Raw genomic sequence first — 26,132 nt, 5'->3', positions numbered from 1 at the left:
CACAACTTCTGAATTTCCTATTGTCTTCCTCTTCTCAAATGTATCCTGTTTCCCATAATAGATTTCCTTTACTGTATAGATTTCATAAGCTTCTGGACAGGTTAACCTTTAAGATCAGTGAAGGATGATGAAGAGACTGCTGTTGTCACTGTCTGGGGTTCTGGAGAGCAGCTCTTAAAAAACTGTGTTATTTCCTTCCACAAAGCAATGATTTCTGCCCACAAAAGCAGGAACTACATTGAGGCTGGTTCAGTTCAAGAACAGCCAAGAGTAATTCTTGGGAATGTTGACAATTTACAGTATACCCACTGATGATCAAAGGCATCACATGGGCCAACTGTGCTTAGGTGCACTAGTAGATACTCTTTAAAGTTGGGATTTCTGATTAATATAGTATTTATCATCACATGAAGAAAACCCCACATTTTCACCTTATTTCAAGCTTCTTTAAGCAAAGAACTACTTCTTCCTTCCTAATCTGTCCTCTGATTTCCACCTTTGGATTTTTATATTGTCTTTTTTTTTTAAGTTTGGTCCCTTCAATGAAACAAATTCTACTAATTTTCAAATTAATTTTGCCTGAGAATTTTCATGTCTTCTATTTCAAATTCATTCTCTTTGATATCTTTGCCCTGATCTTCATTCCATCTAGTCACTTTTTTTTCTAACCCAAGAAGAGCATATTTTTTACTTTTCCTTGTTTGTATTTCTTCTAATCCACAAAGCTGTATAAACTTCACTAAATTGATATAAAAATTGAGGTTTTAATGGGATCATTATGATTTTGACTGCACAACACATATAGCACCATACGGTCAGTGTGAGGTTGGAGTTCAAATTCCTTACGCATTAACTAAACTCAAGTATGCCAGTGTTTGCTTTACAAGCAGTCCGACATGTCCACTGTGTGACTGATCAGCACATATGGAATATGGCAAACATTCTTCTCTCAGCACTTTTTCAGAATTTCTAGAAAACAGACAGTCCAACTAGGCAGCCAGGCCCCGCAAATCTTGGAGACTACCAGGTAATGGGAAGGTAATGGCTTACCATCAGAAAGGAAAGTCTGCTGCTAACACTAGTGAGGTTAACAATGTAAGAATTTATGGCTCAAAAATCAACTTAGCTTCTTGTTTCAAATTTCTTCCAAACAGTCATTATTTTAGGTACTAATGAGTGCTATTTTACTACTATTTCCTAAATACCCAAATGAAAAACTATTAAAACTATTTTCATCTGCCTATGTCTGATAAGCATATCACATTCACCAGCACTTGTATGGCATAGGATGAAGATGTTTCTAAACTCAAGGCAATTTAAATAGAAATTCCCGTCAAAAAATTCATGTAAAGTAGCAAAGCAATGGAAATAAAATGAATGCAGCTTACGGAAGAAAGGAAAGTAGCACCAGAGACGGAACTACAGCTGTGATTCCCAGCTTTCAGAGGGCCACACTCTACTCTGATATAAACTCTTTCAGAGGCCAACTAAGACATGACTTCATGCATCAAAAGTTTGGTCAGTGCAAAAGAGTGAATGACATGTAAGCTTCACTGACTCAACTACATCTTATGTAATCAGTGTCATCGTTTTAGCTAGTGCTTGGTTTGGACCATTAGTCTTAAATATTTTATTAAATGTTTAAAATTATATAGACTAGATCTACTCTGACTAAACATGAGAAGATTAGTCAGCAACCAACACTTCACCTGACAACTACAGTATTTTAATAGCACAAACCCATAATTGCAGGTATCCGTTCTTCAAATTTGTGACAATCTTTCTACAATAAAACAACTACTCATTTTCAGGTATTTTCTAACAGTAGTAATTTCTTGTAGTTTGTCACAGTCCTTTAACACAGAACAAACAAAAAAACATCTAAAAATAACTTTGCAAAGCATGCAAAATCATTGTTTTCATCTGTGACACGTATCCTACCTAAGGTTTTCAACTTTAAGTATGTGTCGTCAATTTAGCAAGTCTCTAGTAATATCTGGCATGATAAGCAGATATTACATATTTCATCCCAAAAGTCAAAACCTATCCCAATTTTATCATCAGTGAACTCAAACGCAGGTCAGATTTTGTATCACTATAAATCATCATGTAAAAATTGTCCTCGGTACTTTTAACTATGGAGGAAATCCCAAATAAAGCATAAAGCCCCAAAAGCAACTGATTTGTAAAACAACTGAAGTGTAACTGCTACCTTATGATACAATTGTTCTCAGCAAACCATCCAGTTTTCAAACTGTATGCTTTTCCGCACAAGTATATTCACACTCATCACACACAAACAGCACTCTCATCTTCTGATGGTTATCATTGTGGGTATGTAACACTGCAACCACACAATGCTTCACACAAATTCAAGAGCAAAAACGAAGGCACTAGCAGACCACTTACCTCTTCATGACTAAAAATAGGTTGAAATTCTATTTTGTTTCCTTTCCCAGTGAAAGTACTGATTTAGAAGAATTATATCAATACTATAAACTTCACTCTTGGGACAATGTAAACTTCAGCCTGCTGGTGACCACATCCTCTTGCCCAACATGCCAGCTAAGGAATGTCATCTTATACCATTCAATTCTGAGAGCTAGAGGTATCCTCTCACCCTCAATGCTGCAAATGTCGTCTTGAGCACACTCCAGGTTGTTTGCACAAAAAGAAATTAAAACAATAATTCATTCTCAGTACAACTATTTTTCTACTCATGCAGTAAGTAGGAAGGATGTGAACTGTATTTTCTAAGAAGTTATTTTCCAGCCTTATAAAAACGTGTACCAAATGTGTACCAAAATAAGTATTTATCCCTTCTCCCATTCCTACAAGTAGTACTATAACTTTCAACCTCTTTTTTTTTTTTTCTGTGAAAGAAATTTTTGTTTAAGTACTGAAAAAAATAAGATGCAAAAGTCTTTCAAATCTGAATACAAAGTTAAGGGTAAAGATGGGAGAAGTTGATATAACTGAAGACAGATATAATTGAGTACTATTATTACAGAACACTGATGCCAAGACACTTGTAAAAACATCCAGTCTGCTTGGGTAGCTGTGAATCTGGTAGATAAAGTGAGAAAGCCTGAAGGTTCTGTGTGCCCCATTACTCTATAACTTCAGAAGCATGTTAGTATCTTGGAAAAAAGATTTTTAAAATCATTCTGGTTAACAAATGTATGAATCCTTCTTGTATAATGGATAAGTCCCACTAATGTCAGTGCATTTATTTGTCTGAGAGATTGGTAAGTCAAGATAAATTAGGGTGAGAATGGTAGATCTAAGGCTAAATAAAGGTTGAAACTCAGGCTTCAGTAATGAATTTTGTTGTTGTTGTTGCTTTATGAAACCTGCAAAGCTACAAGGTATTTTCTTCCCAGCTTTTAAATCTATCTATCCACAAAATATCACCACCTATCAGAACTCAAATTGCATAATAAAATGTGCTTTGCTAAAAGGTATGAAGGGAACTTAACTTTTGAGGCTCAGAGGAATTCTGAGACATTTAACAGCACTATATCGAAGCGGGCTACTGCAAGTCTGTGAAGAGTAAACGACTAAACAAGAGCCATCCTCTAGTCAGTATCCCTAAAGTTACAGGTCCCATTTATACTTTCAGTACAACTCTATATTTTTAGACAGATGTACTCAGTCAGTATCTTTGTAATTAGTCTGTGGTACACTGAATAGCAAATTTTCTCTGATGGACTCAATACCACATGCTCCCATACGTGTCCAAAGTGGAGGGCACAATATAACCATTTTACAGAACTCTCAGGAATCAGACAGAAGCAGAATAAATCACTCTGTGAACAAGCTGTGTACCAGGCTTCATTAGTTATAATTACCCCCAAAATATGCTCAGCAGAATGCACACGTGTCATCTGGGAGTGACACACAATAGAGTGGGCAACTTATAAACTCCTCCAAGCACAGAAAGAGTCCATAAAACAACTGGCTTGTGCATTTGGATTCATGTGATAACACCTCCTATTGCATAAGCCACCAGATGACACAGATGGGGCAAATCCAAACAAGGAACATTTCTTTTGTATAGGCATTGGACTTCATTTGATGCCTATTCAACCAACAAGCTGAGAAAGCTGAGTATGAAACACTAGATCTTTGTCTTTTTTATTTCCCAGATTGTGCTACACTTGCTCAAAATAATAAAATGTATAGTTTTAAATACTTTGAACTTAATGACTTGCAAAAAAACCCAAAGCGAAACAAAACAAAACAGGATGTTAAATTTAACATACTTATGCAAAAGCAAAAACAAACACTCTTCCTCAAACTTTAACTGGAAACATTTCTAATGTAACATTAACCAGCATCTTGCTTTTATAAATCATATTATCAAAAGAGGTAAGTACTGACTGAAGATCTTTGAGAACGCACATCTTAGCAATCGGATCTATTATTTTCTGGAGAAAAGAATATTAATTAACATTCTGTACATCGATCAGATTACCTTTTCTTTAGTGAATACTACAGAACTACTACTACATTAAAATTATTACAACATTGATCTCATCTTAGCTTTCTCTGTAAACTTGCATGTTTTTCTCTTCTCCTGTACTTTCTGACAATCATAATAATTATTTTTTGTTTGGGACATTCCAAACTCATACCAAATGAACAATTTTTTTCCTCCTCTTCTCATTATTTACTTCTTTGCATGCATATACCATAGTTCCTGGTCATCTCATTAACTGCCTTTCCACATCTTTTCTGTAGTTTTCTATTAATGCCCACTGCTGTGGAGATTTGTTAATGAAAAATACTGGTGTAAGTACTTGTTTCCTGTAATAAAAGTATGCTTCAACGCAAAGGAAAAATGATACTCATACACAGCTCATCGTACAGACAGATTAAATGGCAAATATAAAAATACTCATGTCAGTACTTTAATACAAATATGGAAATATATTGTTTGAATATATTTTTTGAATGTTACATATATAGGCTACGTGTATATATGTGTACACACATATATATATATATGTGTACACATACTAATATGAATGCCTATGTGTCTATTTACTTTCATATTCAAGTGTATAAATGCATAGAAATAGACTCCCAGAAAAATACAGACAGATATATGTACACACACTCAAAAAGTACCCTACACTTTAGGTGGCATATCCAGTTCTTATACCTTGTTACATTTATGACATGCTGTTAAGGAAATATTTAATCTTCACATCTGTTAGCTACTTCCAAGAAAACACAGAAAGTAACTCCAAAACTCTGACTGCAGAATATATTTAAATTAACCATCATCATGGCTAGGCTTCATGAATGAAAATTTGAGAATATTTAAATTAGTAATAATAATATTAACCATGTGACACTGAGTTCTGTGAAACTACTTTTACCCACAAAATAAATACCCAGTTATTTTGATAATGTGAAATGTAGCTCAGTTTCATAGAGTAGTAACATGAACTGTCATGGAGAGAGCTAAGTATATCCAAAATATGTAAGATCAATTAGGGTCTATTACAAATAACATCCGTTAACCTGTGATCTGTCAGATCTGTACATCAGCAACACTGCACGGATGTAAGCAAGGACAGAATTTGTCCCACTTGGCCCCATTTCTGTACAGTGCAACTAAGAGGTCAGCATTTAATGCCAGCAAACTCCACAGAGTGCTCACAGGCACAGTGGCAGCAATTTCCTATTTTTAAAACATCAGAGAAGCAAAAACTATTTGTGAATATGAGCTGCTATGGTATTATTTGAACTCACTGCCTTCCTTTCTTCTCGTTTTTTTTTTTTTTCCTTTTTTAAGAAACAGATATTGAAACTATCCCAGCTAATAATTTCATTCTGACACTTGAGTTTAAAAGGTTAAGTTACTATCTGAAGAAAGGTAATCTGACTGCCTTTCATAGCAGCCTGCAAGCTCTGCAATCTGCATAGAGAGGGGCATTTGTCATCATTAGCTGAGCAGTGACAGCTGGCACCTAGGGTGTCCCAGATTTAAGAAGTGGCAAAGGCACGCTTTTACCTTAAGTTGCCTTCAAGTATAGTATGCTTCATAAGGAGTAATATTTTCTTCTTGTTATAGAGCATGAAATACCAGCAGTGAATTTATCTGTGTTTTCTTCAGCCGGGAGAACTAGCTGATATACAATTAGCAATTGTCTTTAGACAACAAGACATCGTGTTTATTACATGAACAAACATCCAATTTGTGTCACTTGAAAATAAGTACAATTGGTTCAAAATTAGGGCAGTATATTTTCCCTCAAAGATATTTCAGACTGATTGATTCGTAAATTTTATTTATGAACATGACAAATCGTGAATAAAACAGTTTTTAACTAGAGGTATAGTACTGTCACTCCAATGTAGGAGTGCCTAATTGCTTAAAACAGACAGGTTATTAGATATAAGGAAAAAAATAGTCCTACACTGGCATATACACTAATGCAGTACATTAATGCTTTGAAAGAATACCTGATGGAGCACTATTTTAATAGCAGTTTTAGAAATTTAAAGTATATTCTAATAGTGTATCTAAAAGCTAAGTTTGATGCAACTTTTTTTCAATACAGCTTCATGAGATTTTGCAAATGTATTCTTAAATTAAGAATGTATTTAATATGTGGAATATGTAGAGGTTTAGGAAAGAAGTTGTTTTCATACCACCATCAATTACCCAATCTATGGAAGACCGAATAAATGGTTTGTAAACATTAAGAGGCCCTGATTTGGTTGTTTTTACAAAAACAAAATACAAAGCTAGAAATGAATATGCCTTGACATGAAAAAAAAAAAAAAAAAAACCCAAACCATAGAAACAACCAACCAACACAAATCAAAGAGAATTTTAAAAACCAAACAAGAAAAACCCCTCATTTCTCCACAGTCTCTCAAATTTGGAAACATAATCCATAATGCTAGATTCTGCATTATTATGTAAAATAGTTTTTCACAAATAAAACTAATTTTTGTGTTAATGTAAAATCTATGCAAATACATGCAGTCATTTATCAGGGAAGCTGACAAGCATTCCATATTGGAGAGGGAAAATGAAACTGCCTCAAGAATAGAGGCAATTAATTATTTCTGTATTTTCTCTTCCTCTGTCTTGAGGCACAGAAGTTATCCATCCAGTTAAAACAGCAAATGAAATAAAGAGATTTTTTTTTTATTTAAACACATATGGCTTTTGCCTGCAATACTGATCACCACAAGGTCTACAGATGCCTGTGGCTAAATTGTACACTGGCAGATGCACACAAGGGAAAACTGTGTTAATGCAGCGTGGTGAACAAAACAAATGAAGAACTGAATTTTGGGGGGGCGGAGAGGCAAGGGTGAGGGGGAGAAGACTTTTTTTACCCCACTGAGATACAGTTTGCCTACAAAGAGTAGATTAGGTTAGCAATAGATTTAACCTGAAAAGTTTTTTCTCATCCCTTATGTCAAAAATGTGAATACTACATGTAGAAAAAAACATCCAAGCAGATCCATGCAGTTTTCTAATGCAGAGATTATAAATAATGGGCTTACCAAGATAAATGGTTATATTATTTCATCTTTACAATTAAGGACTAATAATATACAATGAATGTACTCACAGAATATAATGGGAAAACTGTTGTCCAACATACTTGCTGTCATTTTTTACCTACTTAAAGAAACAATGTCTTGAAGTGTAGCTGAAAACGGCAAGCATTATGGCACATCCTAGCATATGCCATATACTTGTTTGTGACTCAGTGGGCTAGTAAGAGTTCTCAACTTATTGTTTCTTTTTTATAAGGTTATTTTTTAAAAAAATGAAGTCAAAATTAGTCAGTTCATTCCTGGAAATAATTTGCAGATGAAAACAAGAAATAGAGATGGTAAAGCATATACTGAAAATAAGATGGGATCATATTTATCACAGTAACTTCTCTTTCAGTAGGTCTGTACACACTGCATAACCTTTTTAAAATCAGTTTTGCCTTATCTAAAACTAAGGAGACTTAAGAGGAAACATTGTCACTGCCCTGACAGATACACCATATTTTTTTTCTTCTTTTCAATGGCACTAATTTATTATAAATGATAACATGTCCAAAAGGCACAATCTATTTCAACTATCACAAAAAACTGATAGCAATATCCCTTTCAGATAAACAGATATTTCCATATGCGAATATATCTCTTTCAATATTTTTATTGTGTATTTATGAAATTACAAGACTACATGCTATTTCTATAGTCTTTTTCATTTCAGGGACACCAGCATTATACCACAAAGTACCTAGTTATGTATATGCTGTCCTAGAGCTGGCCTAAAAACCTGGTAGGAAGGACAGAAGGTGATCTAGGATAAATTTTCAAATTCAAGTAAGAGGACCACTGGAGTGATTTGCTGCTCCTAATAAGAGACTCGGTTTTCTCCTAGGGAAAATATTGTACTCTACACAATGACAATGTTTCACCAGTTAAAAAACAGAGTTCAGAGTGGTGATGGGAAAATATTTCAAAGGTCAAAAGATCTAAGTAGCAAGTTTTTCATAACAGATCTCACCTCTTCTTCCTTAAATAATAAGTTGGTTGACATGTTTATATAACAGCAGCACTTCCCTATTAATTTCATTGTGGTTTAGGACATTTTTAGGAACAATAAGTGTTTTTTAGCAAGTAGAATGCTGACATTTAGGACTGTTAAAAGATTCTGTAGATTTGGGGAGTTATATAAATAGTCCTGAATATGTGGAAGTACATAAAAAGTATTGTTTTCATGGAAATTTTGAAAGTATATTCTTTCACTCATTTCTCTGAATAATCTCACCCTCCTTGTAAGGGCTTTAGAGTGGGTTATGGAAGGCATTTTTGTGGGAGCGTGGACAAAACAGCAACTGTCCTTTCTCAAGAAGCTAACTGAACACTATGGCTAAAACACAATGAAATCAATAGCGAAGTGCTGCTTGACAGAAGAGTAGATATTTGAGCCAAAAACATATTTCCTCACAAATGCATGTGTTTGATGCATTAGATATTGTAGAGGTTCACCATATTTGATCCTCTACAAAAGTTAACCTCCAAGTGTTACTCTACTTTGGCCCTGATCCTGCAAATAGCTGCCTGTGCACTTCACTATGAGCCTAAAAGTGCCCATGACCTCAGCAGAAACAGCTGAATGTTTCGTTAATCATGAGTGCATGGGCAGGATCGGGGCCTTCATAAGGTTCAATGAAATGTATTAATCACTCACGATCAACTCACTCAACTCCTCCCTTCACCGTTATTTGGAAAGAAAATACTGGAGAGCTGTACACTACATTAAAAAATAGAAGTCTGCATAGAAATATGTTAGGTATGTCTTTTTATAGCTAAATCAAGATAAAATTAGTTACACAGGTAATTTACCATACATATATACAAGTTTCACTTTGATTTAGAGGGACATAACATGCCTAAAGTATTGGCAGCATGAAAATTCTCAATGAACACATAATATAATCAAATGTATAAAGAGAGATGGTTCTTACTTATAACTTCATATTGGCTAGTGTTCAAAGATGTTGAGCAACATATCTTCTGCTAAATTCAATATCTCTAGCAGCTCCCTACAAGATGATGCAGTTTAGTTTGCTAGACAACATGAAACCAGCTTACAGAAAAACACCAGTCACAAAGATAAGTAGGTTCAAGACATATCACTCTCCCATTTTGACTGGGCTAATGAGTCGTTGGGTTACTCCTAAAATATGAACAAGTTGAGCGATGCCATAATTTATATAATGATGCATTTCAAATGCTCCCACGCTTCAATTCTGACTCACTTTTTCTAACACTCTAGTCCTCTCTCAGACATATTACAGGACTAGAAGCTACCAAGGGGAAAGGTTAGTTTATATGTGAAGCCTTTGGAAGCTGCTCATCCAACACATACACAGCTTTATTTTCAAGGTCAGTGTTCAATATTTTCAGTCATTTAATCATATACAGCATGAGAGAGTAATGAGAGTTCGGTAGTGTTGGATGACCCACTACAGATGTAGTAGATTAAAAGGCACTAATCCCCACTGATTCCACACTCCTCTAGCAGTTCGGCAAAAAAGAACATTCTCAAGCTAGAGATCTTTAAAAAAACCCTCACCAATGTTGGACTGTTCAAATAAAATGCTGTACTTTAAGGAATGCCTGGCTTTGGAGAAGTCGATGGAGAAGTGAACAAAATAAATAATTCAATGCATTTTTTTCCTTCTTCCACATTTCTACACTTCTAGCTAAAATTGCAATTGTGCAAGTTTCATGTTTACTTTTGAGACATAGGAGTTTAAAGAAAACAAATCAGTTACTGTTTTTCTCTTAACAGATTGCAGATTAGAGGAATTTAAAGCATTAACAGTTCATCCATAAGACCTAGGATGACCAAGTCCTACAGTAACGCAAACTCTTTTCATGTTTTTCAAGTTTTAATAGGAAGGTAATACATATACATGTTAAGTTTAACACTAATAAATGCTAACTGAGTACTCTAAAAGGAGCTTTGTCACAGTTTAAAAAAAAAAAAAATTTGCAGAAAACTATATGTAACAGAGGAAAAATGTTTGTGTACCACACTAAACAGAAATTTATACCCACAAATCTAAGTAATGAAGCATATAAATTCATTAAAATTGCACTTTTGCAAACATTATAGCAACTTAGCTTTTCATTTGTTCCTAAATGTGAAAGTGGAGACAAAAAGTAAACTACAAAATAAGAATACAGAAAATTGCAGGTACCATCAACTTCTATCACAAAAAAATTATTCTGCCTATTTAATATAATGTGACACATATAGTAAACCTGGCACAAATATCTGTCTTTTCTTACTTGAAAAAAAAAAAAAAGTGAATTTATTTTTGCTGGCAGGATGATATGGATGAAATAACCAGGAGGAATTGAGGGGGGAAGGGGAGAAAGATGAACCAAGAAATCAGATACATTCAGTGAGCCTTCAAACTCACTTCAGCAGTAGGGATAAATAATTTAATCAACTCAGCTTCATTCTTTTTCTTCCTACCTCCCTAGCGCAATAGGTAGATATTAAAAAATAAAACTTTAAAATTCATGAGCAGTTGTGTATGGAAGAACTATGACTATATAATAAGAAATATAAAGTGATATTCATGCAAGCCCTTTGTGTAGATATGCATCTGCATTTCAACTCCCACTTTTCACCATATGAAACTATAGGTTAAATTTATATGTATGGTAACTTTCTTTTTTTTCTTTTTTTCTTCTTCCAATTGCATTTTGGGGAGGTGGGTGAGTACTCGTAGCCAAAGATTTTCTATACCACTTGGCTTTTTGGCTAACGTAAGCACCACATGACAAGGAACTGTAGTTTGAAAGATTTGAAATAACGAGCAGAGTTCAACAAATACTGTTATAGTACCCCCTAATTAGGGGAAATATCCAGAAAACAGCAATTTGGTAAAAGTCACCAATATCATATGGTGCCATTATCATGACAAATGATCAATCATCACTTTAATGAGATAATTTTTATCCCAATTTACCTAAACAACTCGTTAGTCAATAAACTCAATAAAAATAAAATTCAGTGCGGAAAAGGTGTTCCTTTTATAGTTTACAAAGAACACATGAATAACTACAGAGAAAAATGAACTGCAGTAAGTGGTCAGAAGCTTTGAAAAATACTCATATTTTTATATCATATATATAATATAGATAATTTTCAGCATCATTTCAATCAAGCCACCGACTTCTTCTCTTGTTAAACGACTGGGTCAACTCAACAGTCACATTTTAGTGGTTGACTGGTGTCAGCGATGCCTAAATCCACAAATTTTCAAACTATCAAATGTTTGTTGTATATGTGTGAAGTGAAATGAAATGATGCAGCAAAGGGTGACCTTCAGTGCTAAAGATCTTTAGTGAAGCTAAAGCTAGTGTTTCCCATAGCCACCAAGATACAGTAAACACCTATAACCTGTGTTACTTGACATCAGAGCTTAATTACACATTGAAAGAAAGCTATGATTCAGGATATAAGATGTAATTTTTATTTAAATTAATTTTGTCGCATTATGAATATTACGACTTTTGACAGCTCAAAGGTACGACTTTTGCCTTTAGCAACTGAAATTACCAAGCTAAAACCCACCCAGCAAAAATAAGAAAAACCTGGCCCAGAACATTCCCATTGCTTAAGCGCAGCTCTGAGGCGGCCGCAACGCTGGGAAGTTGAGGCGTGCTCCCTCCACAGGAAAGGGCTGTTCCCTCGGTGAGGAAGGGATAACCTTTTGTCCGCCCGCTGTAACTTTCGGTTTTACCCGGCGTTGGTCTGTGACCCCGCGGGAAAGGGGCTTTTTAACATTTACATCCCAAGAAGCCGCCCCCGATACGGCAGCGCCGGAGGCTTGAAGCCGGACGGCTGCGAGTCCCAGGAGCCGCCGCCCAGGGCGGGAACCGGGGCCAGGGACGGGGCCGCAGCGGGCCTTCCCTCGCACCAATCGGTCCCCGAAACCCGCCCGCCGCATTTGGTCCCAACTTGACCGCTTTTCCCTCCCCCGCACAGGCGGGCCGTGCACCGCTGCGGCCAACACCGCCCCGTGTCTGAGGGCAGGGCACGACCGGCATCGCCCCCGGCCCCGGGGGGCGGGCTGGGGTCGTGCCGGGCCCCTTCCTCGGGGCAGCGGGGAGGGATGCGCCGGGCCGGCGAGGTGCCTCCCCCTGCCCACCCGCCGACGGGACCCGCGGCGGTGCCACGGAGCCAGCGGAAGGAGGAAGAGGAGGAAGAGGGCAGACCTTCGCCCCTGCCGCGGCAGGTTCCCCGCGCAGCCGGGGGCAGCCGCCGGTAAAATCGGCGGGGAGGCGCCCGCCTGTCCCCGCGGAGCCGGCCCAGACCTCTCTAAGTGCCTGCTCCGGGAAGGCGAGGGCAGCCGGCCCCCGGGAGCCCGCAGCCCGGCTGCCGCTCACGCCGCCGCTCCGCAGGGGACGAGGGAGGGAAGGAGGGAGGCGGCAGTCCCGGACCCCGGGTGCGGCGGCGGCCGCGCTCCTCGGCGGCCGATCCGGAGCAACCGGGACCGGGCGCTCGGGGCCGCTTCCACCGCCGGACCCGCCGCGGCGCGGTCGGAGGGGAGGCACGCGTGTCCTTCCCGGCGCCTGGCTGGGAAACTAAACGGAGAAGGGAGAAAACTAGGGAGGAAACTACCTCCTCTCCGCACGAAACAGCCAAAGAGCGGTCGCCCTTCTCCCGGCAGCTTAGGGGCTGCGGCTGGGAAGAGGAAAAGCTTCCGCGGGAAGACCTGTTACCTGCAGCTTTTCAGCTACAGCCCCAGCCCTGCTCTACTCATGGGCAGGAAAAGATTCTGGTCAGCTTCCTCCTCTGGACCGGCACGGGAACACCCACACAACCGCCAGACCGTGGGAGCCAAGCGCACAGTCACAAATTCTCCGCTTTCTGCAATAAAGTTGGTCGCATTCATACGCTGAATAAATATCATGAAATGTTCTTTGTGGTATGACTTCTCCTCAGCGACGGATGTATCTGTGACAGTTACTTTAGGAACTGGTAATCGGTCAGTAGATTAAAGATTCCAAGCGCTTAAAAGCTATGCTGTTTTGCTTTCTTTCCCTAAATATATATTTAAAATTTAGGGTTCTCTTGAAGTGAAGCTCAGTAAATGCTGTGAAGCAGAGGAGTTTACAACTCCATCTTATTTGCAAACAAAGGTCTCGATTACACCTAAAGTACCGAAGGGGAAATTTGCTAATTACACATCACACAGGCGAAACCCCAAACTGTCAGACAAGCAAGCCAGCATGTTTGCAGTCGCTAGCGTGCCTCCCGTGTGCACATTTACTAAGCGCAGCTTGCTAGCAGAGCTCGCTATACGATAAATCCTCCAGGTTTGAAATTAAAAAATACTGACCCTCAAAAAGCAGCTGAACATCCACTCTTCACAACATATCGGAGCGCAATACAGAATACAAAAAAACGAAGCTAAGAATTGGCAAATGAGATTTACCGTCCGTATCTGCCACTTGATTTCTGAAGGGAATGTGAAAAAGACCTGACAGATACGTTTAGCGATTGATTCTCCCTTCATAAGGTACAAATACAAAAACAGGCAGAGACAATGCCGAAATGCGTTAAACTTCAAAATCGATTAGAGCCCGTCAGAAGATCTTTTAAAACAATACAAATCGTGGACTTCTGCGTAATATTTTATTCCAAAAAACACTAAATTTGCCGTGAATCCGCTGCCTTGTTCATTGGCCGGTTCACGAGAGAAAAAAAAAAAGAAAGAAAAAAAAAAGAAAAAACCCCAAACAAAACCAACAACTTCTCGTTTGCAGTTACAGACAACTATCAGGAGGAAAAGGACAGCATGATGTGACGCCAAGTGGGAGTTAATGAATTTACGCCTGTGCTCCTGCCGGAGCCAGCCCGCTCTGTAGCTCCCTAGTTGATGGATGCCCATTAATACACCTGCATTCACGTCCCGGCCATGGGGGGGCACGTAGGGATTCACTGCGGAGCGGCACAGTTTTGCCAAGTCCTTTCGAAACGTTACTACCCTTCGAGTTACACCCAAAGGAGAGCGATTTCTCTTGATTTCCGAGCGTACAGAGGACCGGGGCGGTTTTTCAGCCAGTAACCTTCTACCTTCCTATATGTGCCTGCGTGTGCATGTGTGCGTGCGTGTGGCTGTGTATACATATCTATCTCCTAGAGTGGGATTAATTAGCCGCGTTTGAGCTGAAAGAGGCTGCAGTGACGAGCCCAGTGGCGATTGGCCGCCCGCCTGCCTGGCCCTGCCTTTATAATTTCCACACGAGTGCATCTGGGCTCTTATACAAACCAAGAGCCAGCTTCTTCTGACATACACACACGGCACTTTTTTTCCACCAACTGATTAACCGCCCTGCATACACACGGTGATTACCACGGGAAAACATAAATAAATACGAAGAGGTTTTATTATTTTGACTACTGGAAGCCTTGCTGTGTCTCAGTGCAACTTTTGTTTTTTCTTGCTGCTGGGAAAGGTGCCGCTCTCGATGCTTTCCTCTCTCTCACGGACCCTTTAAAAAAAGGGGAAGGAAAAATATCGCCCCCTCCAGTCCCCCCCCCCCCCCCCCCCCCCCCCCCCCCCCCCCCCCCCCCCCCCCCCCCCCCCCCGCCCCCCCCGCCACACACACTTCAAGACGGCTGATCTAAAAAAGCAGGAAGAGAGCATCTGAGGAGCAGCAGCCCCGGCGCATTTTGAAAAACATTTGTTACATTTCAGAGTGCGGCAGCCTGTTTCTCCTCTGAAGTTGGCTCCAGCCTTAGCAGCCGCATTGGATCCCACAGCCTATTGCGAGACTCCGGTATACAATCCGGATCTCTGCCCCAACATGATCGCGGCCCAGGCCAAGCTGGTGTATCATTTGAATAAATACTACAATGAGAAATGCCAAGCGAGAAAAGCTGCCATCGCCAAAACGATCCGAGAAGTCTGCAAAGTGGTGTCGGACGTGCTGAAGGAGGTGGAGGTGCAGGAGCCTCGTTTCATCAGTTCCTTGAACGAGATGGACAATCGCTACGAGGGGCTGGAAGTCATCTCCCCCACGGAGTTTGAAGTCGTGCTGTATCTGAACCAAATGGGGGTTTTCAACTTCGTGGACGACGGTTCCTTGCCGGGCTGCGCTGTGTTAAAGTTAAGCGACGGCCGCAAGAGGAGCATGTCCCTCTGGGTGGAGTTCATCACGGCGTCTGGCTACCTCTCCGCTCGCAAAATCCGGTCCAGATTCCAGACTCTGGTGGCTCAAGCCGTGGATAAGTGCAGTTACAGAGACGTGGTAAAGATGGTGGCAGACACCAGCGAAGTGAAGCTGAGGATCAGGGATCGGTACGTCGTGCAGATCACTCCGGCTTTCAAGTGCACAGGGATCTGGCCGCGGAGTGCTGCCCACTGGCCGCTTCCCCACATCCCCTGGCCGGGACCCAACCGGGTGGCGGAGGTCAAGGCGGAAGGCTTCAACCTCTTGTCCAAGGAGTGCCACTCTCTGGCCGGCAAGCAGAGCTCGGCCGAGAGCGATGCCTGGGTGCTGCAGTTCGCAGAAGCCGAGAACAGACTGCAGATGGGCGGCTGCAGGAAGAAATGCCTCTCCATCCTCAAAACCTTACGGGACCGTCACCTTGAGCTGCCAGGCCAGCCCCTGAATAATTATCACATGAAGACTCTGGTTTCCTACGAATGCGAAAAGCACCCCCGCGAATCGGACTGGGACGAGTCATGCCTGGGGGACCGGCTCAACGGGATTTTATTGCAGCTCATCTCCTGCCTTCAGTGCAGGAGGTGCCCCCACTACTTCTTGCCCAACCTAGACCTGTTTCAGGGCAAACCTCACTCGGCCCTGGAAAACGCAGCCAAACAAACGTGGCGACTGGCCAGGGAAATACTAACCAACCCGAAAAGTTTGGAGAAACTTTAGAGGGTAACTATAAAACCGGCCTGACCGATAAATTTCCCGATGAAGTTTAAGCTGCCTATTCGAAAAGTCAAATATTTCCACTTCACAAAGCAAATAATATTCTCTTTTTTAAAAGGAATATAGCTTAGGCTCTTCACAAAGAAAAAAAAAAAAAGAAGTAAATGAGAACAGCAAGCATCGTTCCTCTTCTTCACGGTTTTACAGTTTCCCGGGGTGGGGTGGGGGGGGAGTGATGGAAAAAAAAAAAATAAGAAAAAAGGAAAGCGTTACCTGGAAAAGAGAATTGGCCGTAATTTAACATGATTGTGACCATTCTGCCTAAAAATGGTACCAACGGATTATAACAAAACCCGGTATTTTTATGTAAACCCTCTGTGAGTAAATGCTATTTGGATATGCCACCTGAACAAACCCTAATGTACCTTTTAATTTGTATCAAATATTGTGATCTCACATTGTCTTTGAAATTGTGGATGTTGGTGTTTTGTGATTTGGTGAACAGAAGTTAAATTGCCATTTTGGATACTTCAAGGACATTTTCTGCTAAAGAGAAGATATCATTAAAAAAGGTAGATTTTATCACAGTACTTTTGTTAATTGTCTTTTGAAGTGTCTGAACTTAACAAGTTTACATTTTTCGTTTCATATATATTGCTTGTTCTATTTCTAACATTCCATAAATATACTTGAAATGTTATTTAAATATATTCAAAAGAAATTTGGATTCTGCTTATATAATAATGCTTGAATATTGGAATTATATATTTGAAAATGCACTTGAAATACACTGGATAATTACCTTTTGTGATTTAGATTTTAATTTCTGTTGCTGATTTATTTAATTACAAGCTAATAAATGAAGTAAAATGCATATGGGTAAGTGTTTCAATCTCAGATCAAGTTTTCTACTTGAAAAACCAAAGGCAGCTATGTTTAGCAGATTTTGCCTTTCTGTGGACAGTTGCTTAAATCCTGTAAAGCGAAAACTCAAGGGCAGGCGCCTGATTTTGCATTTTGAATAGTTTCATAGAATAGGGAAATATTCGTGGTACAAACATATTATAATTTAGCTCTAGGTGACCATCAGCAACTGTCAGACACTAATGTGGTTATTAAATGCAATTACAGTTTTTCAGCTGTCAGGAAACAAATCTGCTTTTGAAGGGTTTACTATGCGGTGCTGATGTGTTTCTGTTCGGATTCAAACAAAGCTGAGGACACACAACATATCCGTGAAGCAGTGTATTGGGTAAGCAGTGGGCCTGATAAAACTAGCAATTTGGTACAGGTACTAATAAAGAAGAAAGTAAAATTTATAGGTGGAAGCCGGCACCAATAAAATGAACAACAATATTACTTCTGACCTACAAATCCGTTACGAATGTGGTAAAATTGCCAGTTGCACTCTCAGAAATCAAGTCCCTGCGCTCCCAGGGCATTCAGAGGGAATAACATGTGCGTGCCTACAAAACTGCAAACGATCCAAAGCCGCCTGTCCGTATTGCACCGCCTGGTCCCTCTCAGGATGCATTTCTTTAAAGCGGTTTTAAATCAAAACTCAAAATATCAACGCGGATTTTGATTAGGATCCTAACAGTCAACAAGTGCTGAAAGAGGCCGATCGCCTATGTAACACCCATTAGCAACTATTTCCAGCGGGTGCACTTTAGGGAAATCGTTATATCCAGAGATTCTGACCGAAACTTTTTACTTTTCCTGGGAAGGAAGTCCCGAGTTTGACAAATTATTCGCCAAAGAGAAATCACCTTATTGCAAACATTCAGACGAGGAATTTTCTTGGAAATTATTTATGATATTTCTGCATTAAAAAGCAAAACAACCCTTTGTAAAAGTACTGCCCTATTTCCTCTCTGCCAACATTTTCCAGTGCAATAGCAAAGAAATAAAGCAAGAGCGATAAGAATAAAAAGAGATGCAGACGAGAGGAGCGCCCTGTTAGACACGTCTCTTCCGTCTGCCCCCTCCTCCCCCCCGTGGCAGCCCCTGCGCCGTTCCCGCGGGGAAAAACCCACGCAAACGTTTCCGCTGAAGTCACGCACCCCTGCTCTGTTGCGACTGGGCTGCAGGTTTTCATGGAGGGGAGGGGAAGAGGGAGGGGGGCGGCGCTGGGGCATTGGTAGTAGTAAGTGACTTTAGAAAGAAAAAGCTTTCCCAAGAACCAAGTCCTCGAGTCCATGACCATTTCCACCCCCCTCCCCCCAATTTTTTTTCCCCAGAAAATAAGCATTAACTTGCATTTCAGCAGTCAGAGAGTTTACAAAATGCGCCGTATTTTCTTATATGGCAACTAACATTCTTGAAATAACGGGATTCTCCGATATCCTCGGAAGGGGTAAAGCCCTCCGCTGTGTGTCAGGAAGGCTATGGGCTGGGACTGCTGCTCCCTCCAGGGATTTCAGAGCAATTGGCTTAACTGCTAAATCTGACCACGTTCATACAAAGGCACCGCGCAAAATGCAGCTGGAAAACGTGCACGCTGCCGTAATAGAGGATTTAACATCATTAATACATTGCGCCTTTTTTTTTTTCCCCTTTCTTATGCAGCGAAAGGCGGCAGACTGGAGCGGAGTTTCGAAGGAGGGGGCGGCCACGGCGCACGTGTGCCGGGACCGGGACCGCGACCGTCCGCCCGCCGCACTCACCTTGGGGTCGATCTTCTTGAAGGCCGAGTCATCCTCGTCCACCTCGAAGTAGATCTCCGTGGTGGTGATGGAGAGCGTCCCCTTGGCCACCACCACAGGGGCGATGAGCTGTGCCGGCGTGCTGAGGACCACGGGGCCTGCAAAAGCAAGGGCAGCGGCGTCAGGTTGGAGGCGCCCAGCCGGCCCATCCCTGGTGGCCCTTCCCCTTCCCTCTGCCGACCCAGCGCCCGGCGAGCCCCCTCATAAACCCTGTTTGTAAACCGCCGTGTTTATTCCCCCCTGCCCGCGGCCAGCGCTTTGAACTCTGCGGCCGGGGCAGAAGCGAGTTTGCGAGCTCCGAGGTTGCGAGATAAATCACAGTAGCGAAATTTAGAGGAGTTAGGGTGAAAAACAGCTGCCTCTTAGAAGAAGGTCCCCTCTCTTTTCATGCCCTTTTGGTCCTCATTAACGCTATCGCTGTTTATGTGCGATAGCGGCGGCTCGTTCCACGCAGCTTCGACCTGGCAGCGCAGGGTCCCCACGGCGGCCGGGCAGGGTCGGGGACGCAGGTCAGGGCAGTCCGCAGCCCCTGCCCGCCACACCGACCCTGTAAGGCTAGCAGCATTATTTTTAACTCTGGGTCCAGACATCAACTCCGAAAGTAATGCGAAATATCGTGGGGGTTTTTTGTTTGGTTTTGTGTTTTGTTTTGTTGGGTTTTCTTTGTTTGTTTTGGGTTTTTTTGGGGTTTTTTTGGGTGGTGGTGGTGGTGGTTTGTGTTTGTGGGTTTTTTTTTAATGGTTTATTTTTATTTACACCTACTTCAATACCCCACGCAAACAGGGGCGAGCATCGTTAAATATTTACGTCAAGATCATTTTTGTATCAACTCCCTGCCGCTTATCCATTTAAAATTACAGTTACAATATTTCGCTCAAATATATTCCTTCTGAGACGTTTTCACGGGCATTGAAAAGATGAGATGGAGAAAACCTGTTGTAAAAGGCAGCCTTGTCCACACGAATTGTTAGGTCTTAATTCAGGAAAAAAAAAAAAAACAAAACTTCTGCTTTAATCCAAAAAACAACAGAGGATTGCTTTTTCACCATCTTATCTTGAATATGAATGCAGTCTGCTATTAAAGCTGAGAGTGTCCGTGTTTTAGGAAGCTCAGTTCGTCTAACTCGAAAAAAATATGACATATAGAATAGTCTTCCAGATTTAACCTCAAAAGCATGTAGGGCAATTCGTTTACACATACATAAACACACACAGCTACACGCACGCACAAACACGCATCTGACACGCAAATAATAAAAGCTTCAGTACTGAGAAGCTGGGTACAACATCTGACTGATGCACCTTTCAGAAACCGGCAAACTGGCCATCTCAGGGGAATACTAAAAAGCGATTCTGTTGTTTTACGCAGCTAAAATATCTCCCCTACAATAAGGGAACCCCTGCTCGGAGGGCAGAGAGCCGTGCGCCTCCCGCTGCCATCCCCGGCCACTCGCCCCTCCAGCAATGCGGTGCGGGGGTTGGTGCGGCTGAGCCGAGCCCGGGGCGGCAGCTCGCACCGGGGCTAAAGCCACGGATGCGCCCTCTCCTCCTCCACCAGCACCGCCCGCACACTTTACTACCAGCTCTTGCAAGCAACACTTCAAATTACTCACTTAGCCCAAATTACTCCTGTATCGGCGCATCTAACTGTCATGTTGTTAATGTTTTACTTTACTGTAACACCCAATTTGAGCCCTTATTGCACAATATTTTGTCATTTACGCTGCAAAATAAATAAAGACGGAGGCAGGGATTACTGTAAATACAGGGGGAAGCTAAAACGCAGAGTTTCTGTGACAGCTTTCAGCAGCTCAGCGTGGCAGACGGGATAATATTGATACAAACTCTATTTTCTTTCATTTTATTGTTTTCCGTCTCCTAATAAACCGGGGTAGCCTCTTGACCCCAGTCAGCTGATCGGAATCACATGCGCCGGGCTTGCTTTGCTGCTCTCCCTGTCTCGCCTCCATCTTCTCTCCCTCCCTTGGCGGTGGGAAAGGAGCCGAGTTGAGCCAAGCCGAGCCGGGGAAGCCCGGCAGCAGGCTCCAAAGGGCAGGATGATCGATCCGAAACGCCACTTTAAAGCCTCATCAATCTTCATCTAGGTTGCTCAAGTAATTACGGCCGATTCTCTTGTACGATTACAAGTGGATTTGGGTTTCTATTCCCCAGGCCCCTTTCTTTGTGTTTACAGAAGGGGGTCTGGGCAGCCAGCGGTTCCCTGCCCTGAAGAAGCCCTTGCCCTGTCAAGCAGAGCGTCTCCTACCCTTCCTCTCTCTCTTCCTGGGCCCACTTGGCCCGGCACACGGATAGGCTCCCGGGCCTTTGTGCGGGGAGAGAAGCGTCTGCGGAAGATACGTCCTGGAAGCGACCCGGTATTCTATCACTTTAAGGAGGCGTTTGTGGGCTTTGCTGAATCCCAGAAGGAAGAACATCAATTTAATCCAATTACCTCTTTTCCCTGGTGTTGTATGGCTAAAATAAAAATAAAGCCACCGCTATTTAATGGTCAAAAGGCCAAACCTTATAATCTGACATGCAGAAGACAATGGTGCACCCCGGCTACCGGGAGTGCCAGCGACCTGCCCTCACGGACTGGAGGAAGCGGCAGAGCTGCAAAAGCAGGGGTGGATGTGGAAGGAAAGGGAACAGTCACTTCTTAGCCCATTACAGAATGCAGGGGAAATCGGGGATTTCTGGCTTTTTCCTTTCGAGAAAAGGCTCTGAGCTCCCAGACTGGTACCTTGGCATCTGCCCTGCATTCTGCTCAAATGACACCCTAGATTTGTTGCAATGTAAACATGTCAGAGGTATCACAATGCTGTACTTTCCAGATGAGAAAACGTTTCCTTGTGTTTGTTTTTCCTTTCATTAAAAAGAAAAAAAAAAACCAAACAAAACTAAAAACGGCCGAAAACATAAAAACAGCAGTCAAATTATGTGGTTTTGGGGAAGGGGGTGCCAAACTAAGCTTAAAAAAAACCTTAACAGATTTTTTTTTCCTCCTGAAAGCACAAAATGAAATAATAATAATAAAAAAATCGGTATTAACAGTATGTCATTTTTACACTTGTCCTTTGGAAATCTCCAATTACAACTCGCAATTCCATAGCATGTTTAAGGAGCACTGAGTCTTTTTGTTGCAGCCTTCAGGGAGCAAGCCAGCCACTGAGAGAATACGAAATTAATCCACTACAGCTATAGAGAGAGAGGATTATGTTTTAATCCCCTTTGGGATAGTCCCTGGATTTTAAGGATCCGATATTAAAATGTTTACAGAGAACATAATCAAAATAGCGTAGATTTTCCATATGGCACCGCGCTATCGGGAAGCTCTGGGTCTCCTTTCCAAAGCCAATTGATAATCTAATGAAACAAAAGCTGGGCACACCTGAGCCAAGAGCCGCGGGACGGGCTCATTCACATTCGGGAAGGATAACGAGCTCCGGCTACCAGCCACAGTCCGGCCCCTTGGCGGTGGCGAGCTGCGCTTTTCCAAGGGATGTAAATATTCATTTCCAGCGCAACTGCAGCCTCAGACAAGCACGGGACCGGGCCTGTGCTGCCCAGAGGAGCGGCACTTGGGGATGGTGCCGGGCGCTCAATGCGCAGCTCAGGAGCCATCCGCGGCACCCAGGGCGCTTCCCTTCCTGCTCCGAGGAAAAAGCCAACCTGTGGCTGCCCAGCTTCGCCCGAGAGCCTGGGGTTTGTGGAGGTGACACGCGTCTAGGGCGCTTGTCAGCTGTTGCGACGCTAGGCAAAAGCACCTCTTTTTAAGGATCTTTTCGTTATCTCTTTCACACCTCTCCAAAGTGATCAGGTATCCCGCAGCAGAGAGGCAACAACTTAACAAAGAAGGTCTGGCCTTAAAACGACACCAGAAAACACTTCAGATCCTCAGGTCTTGCAATCTGTTCAAACTGTGAATTTTCCCCTTTGCCTGATCACTGTGGTCTGCACATATGATTTACATTTCTAAAATAAACGCTACGGCGCATATACATTTTAAAATAATATTTTCTTTCCCAAAAGTAAATGATTGTGAAATTAGAAGGTCCCAGTGAATAGAAGCAGAATGTAATCTCCCTCCTCCTCTGTGTAATTTTTGTTAAACAGAGACTTCCGTCCCTATATTTAGTTCTCCTACCTCAGCTCTTGTATTTTTCAAGTTCAAGTACAGCAACTCAAGACAATTAAAAAGTTCTATTACGTTTAAAAGTTTGCTATCTCCTAGGGCAATAGCAGTAAAATTATACCTCTTAAGGCAAGCTCCCAAAGAGTGGTATTTTGAACTTGTAATTTCAAACATTTTCATTTTCATAAACTGTCATTTTTAACTGTTAAGAGCTAAATGTGTGTTACATTCATGAGCCTGCAGATTACACCACAGGTATGACGATTTGGCATGATTACTCCTAAGGATGATAAAGCATATACTTTTATACAATGATTTACAAAACTAAGAAATTTACCTACCACAGACCTAGAACTCTAACTTTTAAAATAAAATATTGGTGGTAACTTATAGATGAAAAAATATTTGATGGGACAAGTACTTTGAAATCATATTCAATCCGTTAGATCAATTTAATGTTAATTTTACAATCTACTGCTTATTACTCTGTAATCTACTGGTAATTACTCCAAAAAAAGTGGTGGATATTGACATGTTTAATTTTTATCTGACACTGTTTTAAAAAACATATCAATCTTTTTTTAATATACATTTATTCAACATAGATTAGCTGAAACTAATACTTTTACTATGTAAAATAGTTTGTATAAATTACAATTTGTAATTTGATATATTTAAACAAGAATTTTAAATACCACAAATAATTATTAAAAATCACTCACAAGGTACCTGAAATAAGACAACTGAAATTCCCTCAGTACTTTAAAGTCCAATGTATCTGACACTGAGTTGTATTTAAAATGAGTATAAACCCTTAGACTTGAAACAACTTAGATGTAACACACGGTCACGAAAACAAAAACTTCATTTTCTTGTAATATAAATCACATAGCATGGAAACAGAAAGAAGTATAGGCACCAGAAGCCTTTGGGAAAATCTCTGTAGTCTGAAAAATATTTCAACCAACTAATGACACTAATGTAATACAAGCAGAGCCATGCAAATAACAAGTAAACAAGGTAAGATTCCTAAAAAAAAAAAAAAAAACAAAACCAAAAAAAAATCACAGAATTTAGTTATTTTTGTTCCCATTGTCACCATAAATCAGACTCAAACTACCCTTTAAAAAGATTTCTGCAGTAAATATATTGAACTTACATGAGGATAGTTGCCCCCAATTTGTTCTTCTCTATAGCAAATACAGGCAGTAACTCCTTCACTCAAGCCAAGGTTTTTACAAGAATGTACATATAAAGCTCCCTTTACACATCACTTCAACAGTTTCAATAAAGATAATTTGCACAACTTCTTAAATGCAGAAAACCAGAATGTAAGTTTAAATATTACTATAATCTTGGTTTTCTCTTCCACCACTGAACAACATCTCTAATTCCTCTCCCCTATTTTCAGAGATATCCAAGCTTACTTTGTTGGCTTTTTACTCCTGAACAATCATATGTTTCATATTGTGAGAGAGGGATTGAATTTTATTGTTTGTCTAAATGTCATTGCCAGTGTGAATAGGCCTTGATATTCAAAATTTTCTCCACTTTTCCCCCCTTTCCTCCATAAAGCATGTAGCACTACTACTACTACTAACTTCAAAGATCAACTTCAATGGTCTTTTTCAGCAACAATGACTAAACAATTACAGCAACTCAATTCTCTTAAGTGGTTGCCATAACAGCAAGCAAATGTGTTTGATTAAAAAGAAAATGTAAGTAAAAATAATCTTACATATTAAAACTGTGAAGAAAACAGTAAGAAATAAATACACAGTTTTGATGAGATTATGAAAATAGTAAAGATATTGTTACTTAAGAAGAAAAACAGTAATTTTCTCTAAAACATATACATACTTTCCCATGTATTTGAATTGAGACATATGCACCCTCACAGTTAAATTGTTATAAATTATATTATATATTTATATTATTATATACTATATATTTGAATTCCCTACCTTCCTAGTCTCATTGAAAGAAAAATATAAAATAGCACTTCTTCCTGACGGAAAACATGTTTCCCAATATTCCTAGGAATAAGCATCTCTTTGTGTCGTTCAAAGTATGATAGAAAGCAATCACTCAATAGAACAGTTACAGAATATGCAAAGACAAACTCAACACCATATCAAAGTCAATCTTACTGAATCACTGAAGGTCTCGTGCAAGAATTAGCTGTGTGTCAGTCTAAAGCAATTCAGAAAACCAACTTTTGCCCCCTTTTGCAGATAAAGTCTGATTTGCTCTGTGACACACAGGAGAACCTTTGAACTGTGCTGAAGCTCTGAATGGTTTACATGGGTTTAGTATTTTTCCAGGATGTATCCGAGCAGCAACCTGCCAGATGATCAGGTATTAATAATATTCATCAAGGCTCCTTTTAACGATTTACACCTGGCCAGAAATGTAAATGTTTGGGATAGGCAACTCACTACTGCAATGAACACATTTGCCACTTCAAAATTAGATTCATGCAGCACGCTCTGCCTGGAGCTATATCTTGGAAGGACTGAGTAAATTAAGATGTTTTAGAAAGTAAGAACTTTATTGCTAAGCAGTGCATTCAGATGTGGGTATACTATAGAAATGCAGTATGACCTGCACTAGCTTCCTCCTTATTTTCAGGTAAAACTTATGGTACATTTTCAACCTAGAAAACCTTAAGTGATGCTGAACACGCCCACATAAGGGACAGTTTCTCTGTCTGAAAAAATCCCTCTAGCTGCCTATTTAATCAAAAAGTAACAAATCCACACCTTAGAAAGGCATATTTAATGTTCAAAGAAGAAAGGAGAATGCAGAAAGAGCGTCCCACTACAACAGCATAC

General features: G+C 40.7%; 2 protein-coding genes across 6 annotated transcripts in view; one reads left to right on the top strand and one right to left on the bottom strand.

Annotated features, from left to right (window-relative positions):
- NBEA (neurobeachin) overlaps positions 1–26,132 on the bottom strand; it is a 478,282-nt gene that overhangs the window by 135,815 nt on the left and 316,335 nt on the right. For all 5 annotated transcript variants that reach the window (XM_027899474.1, XM_027899469.1, XM_027899470.1 and 2 more), the window contains one exon: positions 19,125–19,261. In XM_027899474.1, coding sequence (XP_027755275.1) covers positions 19,125–19,261 — 137 coding nt within the window. The remainder of the gene's footprint in view (positions 1–19,124; positions 19,262–26,132) is intronic.
- MAB21L1 (mab-21 like 1) lies at positions 15,171–17,332 on the top strand. The gene has a single exon (XM_027899475.1). The coding sequence runs from the start codon at positions 15,382–15,384 to the stop codon at positions 16,459–16,461; it is 1,080 nt and encodes a 359-aa protein (XP_027755276.1). The 5' UTR covers positions 15,171–15,381; the 3' UTR covers positions 16,462–17,332.

This window comes from Empidonax traillii, unplaced genomic scaffold (genome assembly GCF_003031625.1).
Source record: "Empidonax traillii isolate 1590-97213 ecotype Southwest subspecies unplaced genomic scaffold, ASM303162v1 scaffold670:size792703, whole genome shotgun sequence".
Taxonomy (NCBI): Eukaryota; Metazoa; Chordata; class Aves; order Passeriformes; family Tyrannidae; genus Empidonax; species Empidonax traillii.
This window is presented reverse-complemented; position numbering and strand designations above follow the sequence as displayed.

Bases quoted from the DNA above. Each gene is read 5' to 3' on its own strand.
- MAB21L1 (XM_027899475.1), top strand. From the start codon at position 15,382: ATGATCGCGGCCCAGGCCAAGCTGGTGTATCATTTGAATAAATACTAC.